Here is a 14,832-nt window from a genome sequence, read left to right as displayed (position 1 = left end):
CCTATCCGGAGTTAAAACAATAACTCCACCCAATAGTTCCGGTATTATCGCTTGACAGCCTACGATTCCCGGCATTCATGGCGGCTGTTTATTCCTTGGGGACATTATGGATGCCGGGTTATTGCTGGGATCTGTAGTCATTTCATATACCTCTGGGGGTTGGCTTCCTCTTACAGTATCTAAGGGTGGATTCGAGAAAAAAAAGGCAGGAAATGCTGCAATTAAACAAACAGGTCCTCTACATCTGCCCGTACCGGCTTCGGTTCCCAAGCGCGTGAGGGCGGAAGTGGTGGTGGCCGGCGCGGCCGGAAGTTCAGATCAGCTGATGGGGGAGGCGGCGCCGCAGCCGCCGAGAGGCCCCGGCTGCCGAGCGCTTCGTCCGGGCCCTGAGTCTCGGATAGTGGCCACGATCCCTGTTCGCACCTCGCAGTTGGGCGAGGCCCGGTTCCATACCCCTTCCAGGCTTGAGATCCTCGTCCGGCACGGCCGCCCTGAGCGCCCCGGCTACCCCCAGCCCCGGCTCGCCCCTCAGGCCCCGGGCCTCCCCTCAGCCCCCGGCCGGCGGCCCAGGCCCCGGATCCGCGGGGGGGGACCCGGCCCCGGGGGGTGCAGGCCCCATGGAGCTGATGTTCGCGGAATGGGAGGACGGAGAGCGCTTTTCATTCGAAGATTCGGACCGCTTTGAGGAGGATTCGCTCTGTTCCTTCATCTCCGAGGCCGAGAGCCTCTGCCAGAACTGGCGGGGATGGCGCAAACAGTCCGCGGGGCCCAATTCCCCCACTGGCGGCGGTGGCGGAGGTGGCAGTGGCGGTACCAGAATGCGAGGTGAGGGTGAGCGGAGGGGGAAGGGAGCGGGCTGGCTCTGCTCAGGCCTTGCTGAGCAGCTGTCCCTGCTCGGGAGCTGTCCCGGACCGCGAGCTGTCCCAAGCTCAGAACGGACTTCTGGACTCGCTTTTCCAGTCTTCCTGGGGTTGGCTTCTCCGCGCCCCCGTGTGTGTGTGTGTGTGTGAGAGAGAGAGAGAGAGAGGGCTGGGAAATCCTGGGTTGGATAGGGTTAGCGACAGAAGGTAGATCTTTTGTGGTTCATTTGCCTTAGAGATGGGGTAGGAGAAAAAACTCGTCGGACTTGGGAATACTCACCGAGTTCAGCCCGTGGCGAGCCAGAAAATAGAAGAGAAGGTGGGTAAGAGGTGGATTGTGAAGAAGGGACCACTTGAGGGTTGTCAACCCCTTTGCAGAGTGCATTGGGAGCTTCCTGTTAAGGGTGATGACAGTCTCTGATCCTGGCTACACGAAGAAGGGATTCCATCCAGAGGAAAGTGGAGGTGAACTGGCCTGTGAGAGGAGATTCCATAGTTACATAGATTCTCATCAGAGCCTTGGTTCTCGGCCATATTGAACATCTGTCAGGAGTTGAGGCTGGGACCACTGGATTAGAGCCTTAGATTTCTATCATCTGGGGCCCCCGGGGAAAAGTGTAGGTAATTGTCTCTAGAGTCTCCTTATGAAACACTCTTCCTGCTTTTTGCTGTAAGCTTCTTTCATCTGTGGGTCTTTCAGTGAATTAACTGATTAGTGCTGTGAAGAATTTTCCTTTTATTAAAGGTGAGTGAGGGGAGACTGACGATAAGTGAAGCCTTACAGGCTCAAGACTCACCACATCCTTTCCCTGCCTTCCTTATGGCACAGTTTTTGTCCTGGGCCTCAGTGCAAGCTGACATTTTTCAGCAGTCCGGGTTATGATTCTACTCCGGCCATTCCAAGAGTCCTGTTTTCCAAACTGCCGTACCGAGATTCTTAGCACCCCTTTGGGGCAGAGAGAAATGTACACATGTCATTTGTTAGGAGTGGTAGTGTTCAACTTCAGTTGGAGAGGTGGCATATGTTCTGTGTACACACAGCCACACGCCCACAGAGATCATAGGCAGTTTCACTGTGGATCTTCTCTGGTCTCTTTGCTTCTTCCACATTTGCATGTGTGAGTAGCCTTGGTGCTTAGAGCTCCTTCACTTTGAGGGAAGTAACCGAAGTTATGTTGGTGAAAATTCTCAGCACATCAATATCTTCCTGAATAGGTTAAGATCTAGGAAAGCATGTCATTCCCCAAGCCCCCTGCCAGCCTGGGCTCCCCTCAGTTGCTCACTTGTAAAATAAGGAGATTAACTTTTTAAAAAAAGGTTTCTTTCAGCTCCGTGATTTTCTGATCTGCCTTCTAATCCGACTAGCGATTTGGGGAGATATGTATACAGTCTATTGTGTTTCACCACTTTTTGATTAAAACAGTGTAGGAAACCTTGAGTGGCAGTTCCATCCTACTCCAGGTGATAGCAGGAGCAGTCGCTAGGTTCCCCTGGGATAACCCATCTTCCTCCCCACTCCCCTTCCCAGGCTTCCATTGTAGGAAGCCAAGGTTCAGGTGTGCCAAAGGACATGTAGCCTCTCTTGTAGTGGAGCTCCCTCTCTTAACTCCTCTGGGCTCTGGCCCATCTTCACTTCTTAGGTAGAGGTCTGTAGTCATCTAGAAAAAAAAAAAGGGTAGTAAAAAAGCAATTAGAGAAGACAATGTTAGAGGAGAGACGTTAACAGCGTCGTAATATGAGTCTAAAGTGCTAGGTATAAGGGAAATTGGATGCCAAGCCATGTGAGAGGGGTTACTTGCTAGGATGCTGGAACACACCTGTTTGGCCAGGAGTTTCTGGGATATTCCTGGTATCTTCTGTTCTAGACTTTAGGTATCAGACTGTGGGCTGCTGTTGACTAGCTCCCCTCCCCCCGATGGGAGTCTTAAGGGTTAATGTAGCCTAACAGGAGGGGCCCTTGGTTTTTCATCCAGCTCTCCCCTTCCTTTCATAGTGAAGTGGGGCCCAAGAAGTTAGGCACTGGCATTAGTGCCAAGTAATCATGGCCCTTTTCATTTCCCCTTCTCTTTACCCTCACCCAAACATTTGTTTCCAAGATGGACTGGTGATCCCATTGGTGGAGCTATCAGCAAAGCAGGTGGCATTTCATATCCCATTTGAAGTGGTGGAGAAAGTTTATCCCCCAGTGCCTGAGCAGCTACAGCTCCGAATTGCTTTTTGGAGCTTCCCTGAGAATGAAGAGGATATCCGGTGAGGCTAAAGGACTGATGGTGGGGAGTGGGTCCTGATATTCCACACTGTGTATTGGGCTTCCTACAGAACAGAGGAGATACTGTATTTGGGGCTGTGGTAAGAAGAAGACAAGGGGAGGAGAGTGCCTGGGATTTTCCCCAAGAGGGAGTGACACTGGGGAGTGCCCAGGGCATTGTGGTCTCTGACAGGGTCTCTAGAAGGTTATTTGCTGAGTTGTGTCTGTCCTCCTCTTCACTACCAGGCTGTATTCGTGCCTAGCCAATGGCAGCGCGGATGAGTTCCAGCGAGGGGATCAGCTGTTCCGCATGAGGGCTGTGAAGGACCCGCTGCAGATAGGTAAGGGTGCCCTCGGGCCCTGTGGCACCCCTGCTTCTCCCAACCCCCGTGTTAGGAATGAAGCTAGAGCGGGTTGTCAGAATAACTGCAGGGTCAAGGTTGAGGGCAGAGAATGATGTCTTGATGGCTCTCCCTGACCATACCCATGTTTCTCCCCAGGGTTCCACCTGAGTGCTACAGTGGTGCCACCTCAGATGGTCCCCCCCAAAGGGGCCTACAACGTGGCTGTGATGTTTGACCGTTGCCGGGTCACTTCCTGCAGCTGCACCTGTGGGGCTGGGGCCAAATGGTGCACTCACGTCGTGGCCCTCTGTCTCTTCCGCATCCACAACGTGAGGCCCTCCCAATTTATCCTGGCCCTATCCTACGCTCCGTCCCCCCCTTCTCCGCTGCATGCCTGGCCACAACGTGAGCCCCCTCGCCTCCCTTAATGTGCCTGTCTTTTCCCAGCGCCAGCGTCAGCAAGCCTTTTCTCAGCTTGTTCGGTTTCTCTCTGTGTCCCCTTCAGGCTTCTGCAGTCTGCCTGCGTGCCCCAGTCTCAGAGTCCCTGTCTCGGCTGCAGAGGGACCAGCTGCAGAAGTTTGCTCAGTACCTCATCAGTGAGCTCCCTCAGCAGGTGAGGGAGGTTGGCACACCCTCCTCCGACTCCAGGCTCTGGGACCGCATAGAAGTCTTCACGTTAGACCAGTGCCTCCTTGGGTCACCTATGCCTTTGTCCCTTTCCCCCTCAGATTCTCCCCACAGCCCAGCGTCTTCTGGATGAACTCCTCTCTTCGCAGTCGACAGCCATCAATACAGTGTGTGGAGCCCCCGGTGAGTGTGGAGAGAAGGACGGCAGTAGGAGGGAGGAAGGCTGGTAGTGCAGAGCACCGCTCACGCGAAGCTTGCTGTTGTCAGCGAATCCAGGTCCCTGTCTCTAGGTAACTGACTGCCTGTCACCCCCAGACCCCACAGCAGGGCCCTCCGCCTCTGACCAGAGTACCTGGTATTTGGATGAATCAACACTCACTGACAATATCAAGAAGACACTGCACAAGTTCTGTGGCCCCTCGCCTGTGGTCTTCAGGTAAGCTGGATCTCTTTACACCTGTGTCTGTGGCGGAAGGGAGCATCCTTCAGGATAACAGATCCTTTGTTCTTTTTTTTTTTTTTTTTTTTAAGATTTTATTTATTTATTCGACAGAGATAGAGACAGCCAGTGAGAGAGGGAACACAAGCAGGGGGAGTGGGAGAGGAAGAAGCAGGCTCATAGCGGAAGAGCCTGATGTGGGGCTCGATCCCATAACGCCAGGATCACGCCCTGAGCCGAAGGCAGGCGCTTAACCGCTGTGCCACCCAGGCGCCCCCAGATCCTTTGTTCTGTTAATACCCAGGCTTCAAGAATTTTTGTCCTGGACGTCCTTTCCCCCCTACACTCTGTATTTTGGGTCAGGACCCTTTTTGTGTCGAAGCCCTAGTGCATTTTCACTTGTTGAGGCAGCCCCATCTCAGGGTCAGCATTTGCCACTGTGCTCCCTTCACAGTGATGTGAACTCCATGTACCTGTCTTCCACGGAGCCGCCAGCCGCTGCTGAATGGGCATGTCTGCTGCGCCCTCTAAGGGGCCGCGAGCCGGAGGGTGTCTGGAACCTGCTTAGCATTGTGCGGGAGATGTTCAAACGGAGGGACAGCAATGCTGCCCCCTTGTTGGAAATCCTCACTGACCAGTGCCTCACCTATGAACAGGTAGCCCTCCAGAGCTGGCTAGCCCCACTGTGGTTCATTTTCTCCCTCCCTTAACCTCATTTCCCTTTTGCTGACAGGGACGCTGAGGACGCCGCTCTGTCTTTCTCTTTGTTGCCAGATAACAGGTTGGTGGTACAGCGTGCGCACCTCAGCCTCACACAGCAGTGCCAGTGGGCACACGGGCCGTAGCAACGGACAGTCAGAGGTGGCAGCCCACGCCTGTGCCAGCATGTGTGATGAGATGGTCACACTGTGGAGGCTCGCTGTTTTGGACCCTGCACTCAGCCCCCAGCGGTGAGTCTCTCCCTGGGCTCGCCACAGCGCAGACACTGGGCCAGCCCGGGACGGACCAGGCCCTCCGCTCCTGTCCACACAGAAACATACTGTTCTTCTAGTCGGAGGGAAGTGGCAGGTGCCGAGCATTAGGGGACCAGTGATTTGGGAGTCCTTTTTCTGAGAGGCTTTCTTCTTCCCTCCCCTAAATAGCTCCCACTTTCCCAAATACCTGAGTTATTGGAGTGATGTGTATGGGCTGGTGCAAGAAGTGCTTCCCTGGGTCCTTCCCTGTTCCTCCCTTCTGGGGTTTATGCCTGCGCTCCTTCCATCCCTTCTTGGGGCAGAGTGTAGCCCCCCTGCAGCCTCCCCAACTTTGTCCCCACAGCCGCCGGGAACTGTGTGCACAGCTACGCCAGTGGCAGCTGAAGGTGATTGAGAATGTGAAGCGGGGACAGCACAAAAAGACCCTGGAGCGGCTCTTCCCTGGCTTCCGGCCAGCAGTGGAGGCCTGCTACTTCAACTGGGAAGAGGCCTACCCGCTTCCCGGTGTCACCTACAGTGGCACTGACCGGAAGTTGGCACTCTGCTGGGCCCGAGCCCTGCCCCCTCGGCCAGGTGCCTCTCGATCTGGGGGCCTGGAGGAATCCCGGGAGCGGCCCCGACCTCTTCCTTCTGAGCCAGCCGTGCGGCCCAAGGAGCCTGGGGCCAAGCGCAAGGGATTGGGTGAGGGGGTCCCCTCGTCACAGCGGGGGCCCCGCCGCCTCTCTGCTGAGGGGGGAGATAAGGCTCTGCATAAGATGGGTCCAGGTGGGGGCAAAGCCAAGGCACTGGGTGGGGCTGGCAGTGGGGGCAAGGGCTCAGCAGGCGGTGGGAGCAAGCGACGGCTGAGCAGTGAAGACAGCTCCCTGGAGCCAGATCTGGCCGAGATGAGCCTGGATGACAGCAGCCTGGCCCTGGGCGCAGAGGCCAGCACCTTCGGTGGATTCCCTGAGAGCCCGCCACCCTGCCCTCCTCCTGGTGGCTCCCGAGGTCCTTCCACCTTCCTTCCTGAACCCCCAGATACTTATGAAGAAGATGGTGGTGTGTACTTCTCAGAAGGGCCTGAGCCTCCCACAGCCTCTGCTGGCCCCCGCGGCCTATTGCCTGGGGAGGTCTGTACCCGGGATGACCTCCCCTCCACAGATGAGAGTGGCAATGGGCTCCCCAAAACCAAAGAGGCAGCCACCGCAGTCGGAGAGGAGGATGATGACTACCAGGCATATTATCTGAATGCCCAGGATGGGGCTGGGGGTGAGGAAGAGAAGGCCGAGGGCGGGGCCGGGGAGGAGCACGACCTGTTTGCCGGGCTGAAGCCACTGGAACAGGAGAGCCGCATGGAGGTGAGGAGAAGGGTGCTTCTTAGCCACAGCTGGGAGCGGGGCCAGCTGGCTCTAACTGGGGGGTGTCGGGACTGTGGCATGGCTGTGAGAATCCAGTAGTGGGCTCCTAATTGGCCTCCCTGCCTGCAGTCCGTTCTCTTCTCTTCACGGCTTCCATATTGATTTTCCTGAACTGTCTGAGGGTGTCGCTCTGATACTTTAAAGTCTTCAGTATTTTTCATTGCCCTGAGTTTAAAAATGAAGGTCCTTGGCATGACCTGTGAGGCTCCACTTGGTCTGAACTTTGCGTGCTTCTCCAGTCTCATCTAGCTATTCTGTCCTTTATACTGGTCAGCTGAACCATTCCTCTAGCTTGCCATGCTTTCTCTTGCATCCTTACATTTGCACAGATTGGCCTTTCTGCCTAGAATGTTCTTCCCTCACCTTACCCGGTCAGCTCCTGTTCCTTCTTCAGGTCTCAGATATCTTAGAGATCACTTCCTTGAGGAAGTTTCCTTGAGATTGCTCCTCTGCCCCAGGCCCCAGTGAGGTATCTTACCCACCTGTTCCCCTCTTGACCTTTCCCAGTGGGAGCTGGCTTCACGCTGGTTTGTGTGTTTGTTTCTCTGATCAGACTGTGAGTTCTCAGACTGAGTCTACCCAGGACCAGTATAGGGCCTAGCATGTTGCAGGGACTCATGGGATGTTTGCTGTGTGAACGAGTGTGGCGTCCTGCCCCTGGAAGTTAGGGCTTCAACCTGTGTGCTGCCTGTGTCCTCTGCAGGTACTGTTTGCCTGTGCTGAGGCCCTGCATGCGCACGGCTATAGCAGTGAGGCCTCCCGCCTCACCGTGGAGCTTGCCCAGGACCTGCTAGCCAACCCACCCGACCTCAAGGTAGAGCCGCCCCCTGCCAAGGTGAGAGACCCCCACCTACCTCCTTCCCCACTTAGCCCTAACCCTCTTCTATGCCCCACCCCAAGTGAGAGCCTCCTCCTCACACCACCAAGATGAGTCAGATTCATCGGCCTGCCTCCTTGTACTTCCCTCTTTAGGGCAAGAAGAACAAGGTATCCACGAGCCGTCAGACCTGGGTGGCTACCAACACCCTGACCAAGGCAGCCTTCCTGTTGACAGTGCTGAGTGAGCGTCCGGAGCACCACAACCTGGCCTTCCGAGTTGGCATGTTTGCCTTGGAGCTTCAGCGGCCCCCAGCTTCTACCAAGGCCTTGGAGGTCAGAGGTTCTTTGTATCTGAGCCTTTTACTGCCATCTTCTCTGAGTCTTGCAGCTTGATCGCCACTGAAGGCTGAGAGGTCTGAGCTCCTTCCTTACTGTTAGGTGAAGCTGGCATACCAGGAGTCTGAGGTGGCTGCCCTGCTCAAGAAGATTCCTCTGGGTCCGAGTGAGATGAGTACCATGCGGTGCCGGGCAGAGGAGCTTCGGGAGGGGACGCTCTGTGACTATCGGCCTGTTTTGCCTCTCATGCTGGCCAGTTTCATCTTTGACGTTCTCTGTGCTCCAGGTATGGTGCATGACTCTACAGCAAGTTAGGAATCTTGGGTAGGAGTGGTTTTCTCTAAGGAGAAACCAAGAGCCCCAAGGCTTTGAATTGCCTTTAGGACCCATCGGGCAGCTTCATGAGAGGTCTGGAATGATAAGCGTCTTGGGTTCCCTACATTTCATTCTTTCCCATGATGCTTCTGTCTGGCTGACTTACTCCAACTTTTATCTAGTGGTTTCTCCCACGGGTTCCCGGCCTCCGAGTCGTAACTGGAACAACGAGATGCCTGGGGATGAGGAGCTGGGATTTGAAGCAGCAGTTGCTGCCTTAGGTGAGTCTAGAGTATCTTGAGCACATCTGTGAGCTAAGCCTGGCCCAGGCCATGAAGGGCGTGAGACATGGCCCTGTTTTGAAGGGGTTCTAGGGTAGTGGGACAGCCAGAATGACATGTATGAGCCAAGTAGTGCCTGTGAGACAGTGAAGAATCCAGGAACAAAATGGGCGCTATGGCAATTGGGTGTTATAAGGGCAGCAAAACAAAAATCTAGGAAAAGGACTTAGGGAGGGTATAGAATATGGAATGTAGGTTAAAAGATCAGTTAAGTTTTTGATAGCGGGACGAAACACCATGAATAAAGACACGGGCAATCAAGTCTTCGTGAGAGTGAGGAGTCCAGCTTCCTTGAAATGATGGGTATGCTGTGAAGAGTGGGCCAGGTTATGACGGTCTTAAAAAGCAGATCGGAGCTAAGGCTGGATGTAATAAGTGATGGGGACCTTCCACAGGGGATGTGGGTTGGACCAGGAGAACTCCTTATCTCATGCTGGTGGCTCAGCAGCCCTGGCCTGTTCACCTTTGCTGTCTTAGGAGTTAATGGCCATTCTCAGTCCCTATGAGACCTTCTTCTTACAGGTATGAAGACAACTGTGAGTGAGGCAGAGCATCCCCTCCTATGTGAAGGCACACGTCGGGAGAAGGGTGACCTGGCACTGGCACTAATGATCACTTACAAGGATGACCAAGCCAAGCTCAAAAAGGTAGGGACTGAGGTACTAGGATTTTGACAGGCAGAGAGCAAATTTTACCACCTTTCTTAGGAATTCCAGTACAATGAGGAAAAGGCTATACTGCTCATAGGAGATGAATGGAGAATCTTAGGGACACTTCATAAAGAATAAGACCAAATTGCAGGGGGACTGGGTGGCTCAGTCAGTTGAGCGTTCAACTCTTGATTTCAGCTCAGGTCATGATCTCAGTCATGAGAGTGAACTCCCTGTCGGGCTCTGCAATAGGTGTGGAGTCTGCTTGAGACTCTCTCTCCTCCCTCTGCCCCTCCCTGCGGCGATTGTATGCACACTCACTCTAAAGTTAAAAACAAACAAAACTTAAAAAAAAAAAAAAAAAAAACCACTAAAAAAAAAAAAGCGTAAGACCAGTGGTTCTCATAGGAGTGCTTGGGCAGGGGGTGGAGGAAGAAAAGCAGAGGGCATAAAGTCAGTTATACGTTTATTTCAATATTTATTGAATGTCAATATACTCAGTCCTGTGATTAAGTGTTAGGATATCAAAGGTATGTAAGCCAGCCCCTATCTTGGGTGGGGGGAGTGTTCTCCTGGGGAAGTCTCCTGAAGTAGTATTAAACGGTTTCGAAGAGAGAGGAAGGTAATAGAAATAGAAGTCAGGAGATAAAGGGCATCTTGTCACTGCTTCTGTTCTCCAGATCTTAGACAAACTCTTGGACCGAGAGAGCCAGACGCATAAGCCCCAGACACTGAGTTCGTTCTACTCATCCAGCCGCCCAGCCACAGCCAGCCAGAGGTCTCCTTCAAAGCATGGGGGCCCATCTGCCCCAGGGGCCCTGCAACCACTGACCTCGGGCTCTGCAGGGCCTGCTCAGCCAGGGAGTGTGGCAGGGGCTGGGCCAGGCCCCACTGAGGGCTTCACAGAGAAGAATGTGCCTGGTGAGGTGGGGGCACTGGGCAGGGGGGATGAATGGTATGGAACCATGTTGGGGTCCCCTTTCCTGAGCTCATCCCAATGTCCTATTTTCCCTACCTAGAAAGTTCCCCACATTCTCCCTGTGAGGGTCTCCCATCTGAGGCAGCTTTAACCCCAAGGCCAGAAGGGAAGGTTCCCAGCCGCCTGGCACTTGGCAGTCGTGGAGGCTACAATGGACGGGGCTGGGGCTCCCCAGGGCGGCCTAAGAAGAAACACACAGGTATGCATGTATGCAGCTGTGGGATGACATGGAGGGAACGATATTCCTGAAGTCTGAACTCTGGAACTTCTGGCTTCTGAGACTGACTTGTCTTGGGTTAGGCATGGCCAGCATTGACAGCAGTGCCCCTGAAACCACATCGGATAGCTCCCCCACCTTAAGCCGGAGGCCACTTCGAGGGGGCTGGGCCCCCACCTCCTGGGGCCGAGGACAGGACAGTGACAGCATTAGCAGCTCTTCCTCGGACTCCCTGGGCTCCTCGTCCTCCAGTGGAAGTCGCCGGGCCAGTGCCAGTGGAGGGGCCCGGGCGAAGACAGTTGAAGTTGGCAGGTCAGTGGAAGAAATACACCTCTCCTCTCATCTGGCCCACCCTCAGAGCCGCATCCCTAGTGTAATCTAGCTGTTGTTCCCCCAGTGACCCTACTTACCCTGGTCTTTCCCAACCTACCTGGATGCCCATTTCAGAGAAACCCCTATCCCCGTCTCTACCCCATTGCCCCTTCAGGTACAAGGGCCGCCGTCCCGAGAGTCATGCCCCCCATGTACCCAATCAGCCATCAGAGGCAGCTGCACACTTCTACTTCGAGTTGGCGAAGACGGTGCTGATCAAGGCAGGGGGCAACAGCAGCACTTCCATTTTCACACATCCATCTTCCTCAGGGGGCCACCAGGGTCCTCACCGCAACCTGCACCTTTGCGCCTTCGAGATTGGGCTTTATGCCCTTGGCCTGCACAACTTTGTTTCTCCCAACTGGCTCTCACGTACTTATTCTTCCCACGTTTCCTGGATTACAGGTAAACCCCAAGTGTCTTGACTTGGGTATGGGAGGGGGGTTAATTGATAAGAGCTAAGAGTCTTATCCCTGTGGAATTACCGATCTGATAGAAGACCCCATTCCTGCTCCCCAATGGTGCCCATACTAACCCCATTCTGATTTTTGCTCCTTTCCCTGAAGGTCAGGCAATGGAGATCGGCAGTGCAGCTCTGACTATACTGGTAGAATGCTGGGATGGACACTTGACACCCCCTGAGGTTGCATCCCTGGCTGACAGGGCATCACGGGCACGAGACTCCAATATGGTGAGGGCAGCAGCGGAGCTAGCCCTAAGCTGCCTGCCTCATGCCCATGCGTTGAACCCCAATGAGATCCAGCGGGCCCTGGTGCAGTGCAAGGAGCAGGTATTTCTACAGGCAATCTGGGGACCTGCTTTGAGGCATCTGGGCAGGGGCATTGGGCATGGGGAAGACTAGCAGCCCCGCTCTTAATTCCCATATCCTGAAGTTCACGAATTATTTAGTTTGTCCTGATATGGTGACACCTGACATATTCACTTTCACATCCATTACTTCTTTTACCTTCTAATTCTGAGATTAGGATTATTCTACTTTATAGATAAGGAAATGGAGGCCTATACTTCAGGGGTCAAAGTGATCACCAGGCTGAAATACTTAGGTTAGGGCAGGCCTTGGGGAGATAGTGGAATTGGATGGGAGGAAGCGGCTTAGTTTGGAACTGGGACTATAACCTGGGTCTTCTGATCAGCAGGTGTCTGTTCAGTGTCTGTATGAAGCATTCATTGCTCTGACACGGACTCTGAGCACTGGCCATGACCTGTGATGCCTCCCTGGGAAGCAGCCAACTCAGAGGGAGATGTTGGAATGTCATTTAAAACTATGCCTGAGTAAAGCCCCTCTCCCTTAACCCTCTCTGCCCCTCCCTTCCAGGATAACCTGATGCTGGAGAAGGCCTGCATGGCAGTGGAAGAGGCGGCTAAGGGTGGGGGTGTATACCCCGAAGTGTTGTTTGAGGTTGCTCACCAGTGGTTCTGGCTATATGAGCAAACAGCAGGTGGCTCATCCACAGCCCGTGAAGGGGCTACAAGCTGTAGTGCCAGTGGGATCAGGGCAGCTGGGGAGGCTGGGCGGGGGCTGTCTGAGGGCAGGGGGGGCCCAGGGACTGAGCCGGTTACAGTGGCGGCAGCAGCAGCAGTGACAGCAGCAGCCACAGTGGTGCCAGTCATCTCAGTGGGGTCCAGTTTATATCCAGGTCCAGGACTGGGGCATGGTCATTCCCCTGGCCTGCACCCCTACACTGCTCTACAGCCCCACCTGCCCTGCAGCCCTCAATACCTCACCCACCCAGCTCACCCTGCCCACCCAATGCCTCATATGCCCCGGCCTGCCGTCTTCCCTGTGCCCAGCTCTGCATACCCACAGGTGAGACCAGTGTTCTGCTGGGGGGGTTGGACATGTGGAAGAACATTGGGAGTTCATGTGGGGTTGGAGTGGGGTACTCTAGGAGAATAGGGCTGTCCTGGTGAGGTGGTGGAGGTCTGGGGGACCCAGGCCAACTAGGATAAGAAATGTGGGGACACCCAGTTGTGGGCTGAAGGGGGAGAGCTATATCTTAATATAATTTCCTTCTCTTCTTCCTGTCTTTAGGGTGTGCATCCTGCCTTCTTGGGGGCTCAGTACCCCTACTCAGTGACTCCCCCCTCACTTGCTGCCACTGCTGTGTCTTTCCCCGTCCCTTCCATGGCACCCATCACAGTACATCCCTACCACACAGAGCCAGGGCTCCCACTGCCCACCAGTGTGGCCTGTGAGTTGTGGGGACAGGGCACAGGTGAATGGAGGGGAGGTACACTGGGCAGGGGAGATGGGGGAGGAACCCTCTGTCCCTCTTTGGTCAGTGAGTTGCTCATATGGCTTTCATCCCACCCTCAGTGAGCAGCGTCCATCCAGCATCCACATTTCCAGCCATCCAGGGTGCCTCGTTGCCTGCCCTGACTACACAGCCTAGCCCTCTGGTGAGCGGGGGGTTTCCACCACCCGAGGAGGAGACACACAGTCAGCCTGTCAACCCACACAGCCTACATCACCTGCACGCTGCCTACCGTGTTGGTGAGAGGAGGTCCCTTTTTGTGCCCCCACCTGCAGTTGTGCCACTGGCTCTTCGGTGACACCTCCCTCCCCATAGCTCTTAATTTGTTTACTGTGGGGTCAGGTGTACCAGATTGGGGTAGAGGAAGAAAAGGATGTACCCCCACCATGTACCCACCCTTCTCTCCCAGGAATGCTGGCACTGGAGATGCTGGGTCGTCGAGCACACAATGATCACCCCAACAACTTCTCCCGCTCCCCCCCCTACACTGATGATGTGAAATGGTTGCTGGGGCTGGCAGCAAAGCTGGGTAACACCTCCCCTCCCCAGGACCATTGTCCGCCCCCCACCCGCTTCCCCCACCTTCCTATCCCAGACCTCCTTCCTAGCTCTTGCTCAGAGTTGAGGCCTTGGTCGGGTATGTGTGCGTGCGCGGGGGGTGGTGGGTTACCTCAGCTCCTGGGGTGGAGGGAGGCTCTCTGCCAGGCCAGAGCTGAGAGAGAAAAGTTGGGTCCCTAGGGCAGAGGTGGCCACCCCCGTCTCATGCCCCTCCCCCTGCCCCCCAGGAGTGAACTACGTGCACCAGTTCTGTGTGGGGGCAGCCAAGGGGGTGCTGAGCCCGTTTGTGCTGCAGGAGATCGTCATGGAGACGCTGCAGCGGCTGAGCCCTGCTCATGCCCACAACCACCTGCGTGCCCCGGCCTTCCACCAACTGGTGCAGCGCTGCCAGCAGGCATACATGCAGGTGACAACCTAGGAAGGATGGAGTAGGGTGGAGCTCCTCCTGGGCAGGCATGGAACAGACTACCCCACATGCTAGGGAGGACGGGCCTGGTTCTGTGCTTAGTGGCTCATCCTCTTCCAGTACATCCACCACCGCTTGATCCACCTGACCCCTGCCGACTACGACGACTTTGTGAATGCGATCCGCAGTGCCCGCAGCGCCTTCTGCCTGACACCCATGGGCATGATGCAGTTCAACGACATCCTGCAGAACCTCAAGCGCAGCAAACAGACCAAGGAGCTGTGGCAGCGGGTCTCACTCGAGATGACCACCTTCTCCCCATGAGTCTGGCCCCTCTAGGGTCCTATACAGGGACACAGGCCTGTGGCTATGGGGGCCCCTCACACAGAGGGAGTGAATCTTGGCTGGACAGATCATCCCCACTCAGTTCTCTGGTAGCCCAGACTGGCAGCTGCTCTTGGGCTGTAGCTTGGGGCCAAGATGTCTCAGACCCTAGAAGCCTAGGGTTGGGGGAGACAGCCCTGTCTGGGAGGGGGCATTGGGTGGCCTCTGGTATTTATTTGGCATTTATAAATATATAAACTCCTTTTTTACTCTAGTCTGCCTGGGCCTTCACCTTCTTTCCCTCCATATGCAGATGAGCTTTGAATCGGGGTGGGGGAAAAGACTGATAC

General features: G+C 55.1%; 1 protein-coding gene across 7 annotated transcripts; it reads left to right on the top strand.

Moving 5' to 3' along the window:
• Positions 1 to 302: 302 nt before the first annotated feature.
• ZSWIM8 (zinc finger SWIM-type containing 8) lies at positions 303 to 14,756 on the top strand. Of its 7 annotated transcripts, none has more exons than XM_087863018.1 (26): positions 303 to 825; positions 2,957 to 3,110; positions 3,355 to 3,449; positions 3,609 to 3,781; positions 3,958 to 4,065; positions 4,181 to 4,262; positions 4,395 to 4,515; positions 4,973 to 5,174; positions 5,293 to 5,468; positions 5,836 to 6,829; positions 7,593 to 7,703; positions 7,862 to 8,041; positions 8,147 to 8,330; positions 8,542 to 8,640; positions 9,223 to 9,347; positions 10,031 to 10,271; positions 10,370 to 10,528; positions 10,630 to 10,858; positions 11,034 to 11,323; positions 11,485 to 11,708; positions 12,255 to 12,746; positions 12,972 to 13,155; positions 13,257 to 13,433; positions 13,604 to 13,723; positions 14,048 to 14,158; positions 14,279 to 14,756. In XM_087863018.1, exons 1-26 carry the CDS (start codon positions 618 to 620, stop codon positions 14,737 to 14,739), a joined length of 5,700 nt encoding a protein of 1,899 aa, XP_087719144.1. In that variant the 5' UTR covers positions 303 to 617; the 3' UTR covers positions 14,740 to 14,756. The 7 variants fall into 7 exon arrangements, with proteins under 7 accessions (XP_087719144.1, XP_045639270.1, XP_087719145.1 ...); XM_045783314.2 differs by having other exon boundaries at positions 304 to 825; positions 7,593 to 7,724; XM_087863019.1 differs by having other exon boundaries at positions 305 to 825; positions 12,972 to 13,131; positions 13,980 to 14,158.
• The last annotated feature ends 76 nt before the right edge of the window (positions 14,757 to 14,832 follow it).

Source organism: Ursus americanus, chromosome 6 (genome assembly GCF_024610735.1).
Source record: "Ursus americanus isolate L20-20 chromosome 6, mUrsAme1.1.p, whole genome shotgun sequence".
Taxonomy (NCBI): domain Eukaryota; kingdom Metazoa; phylum Chordata; class Mammalia; order Carnivora; family Ursidae; genus Ursus; species Ursus americanus.
This window is presented reverse-complemented; position numbering and strand designations above follow the sequence as displayed.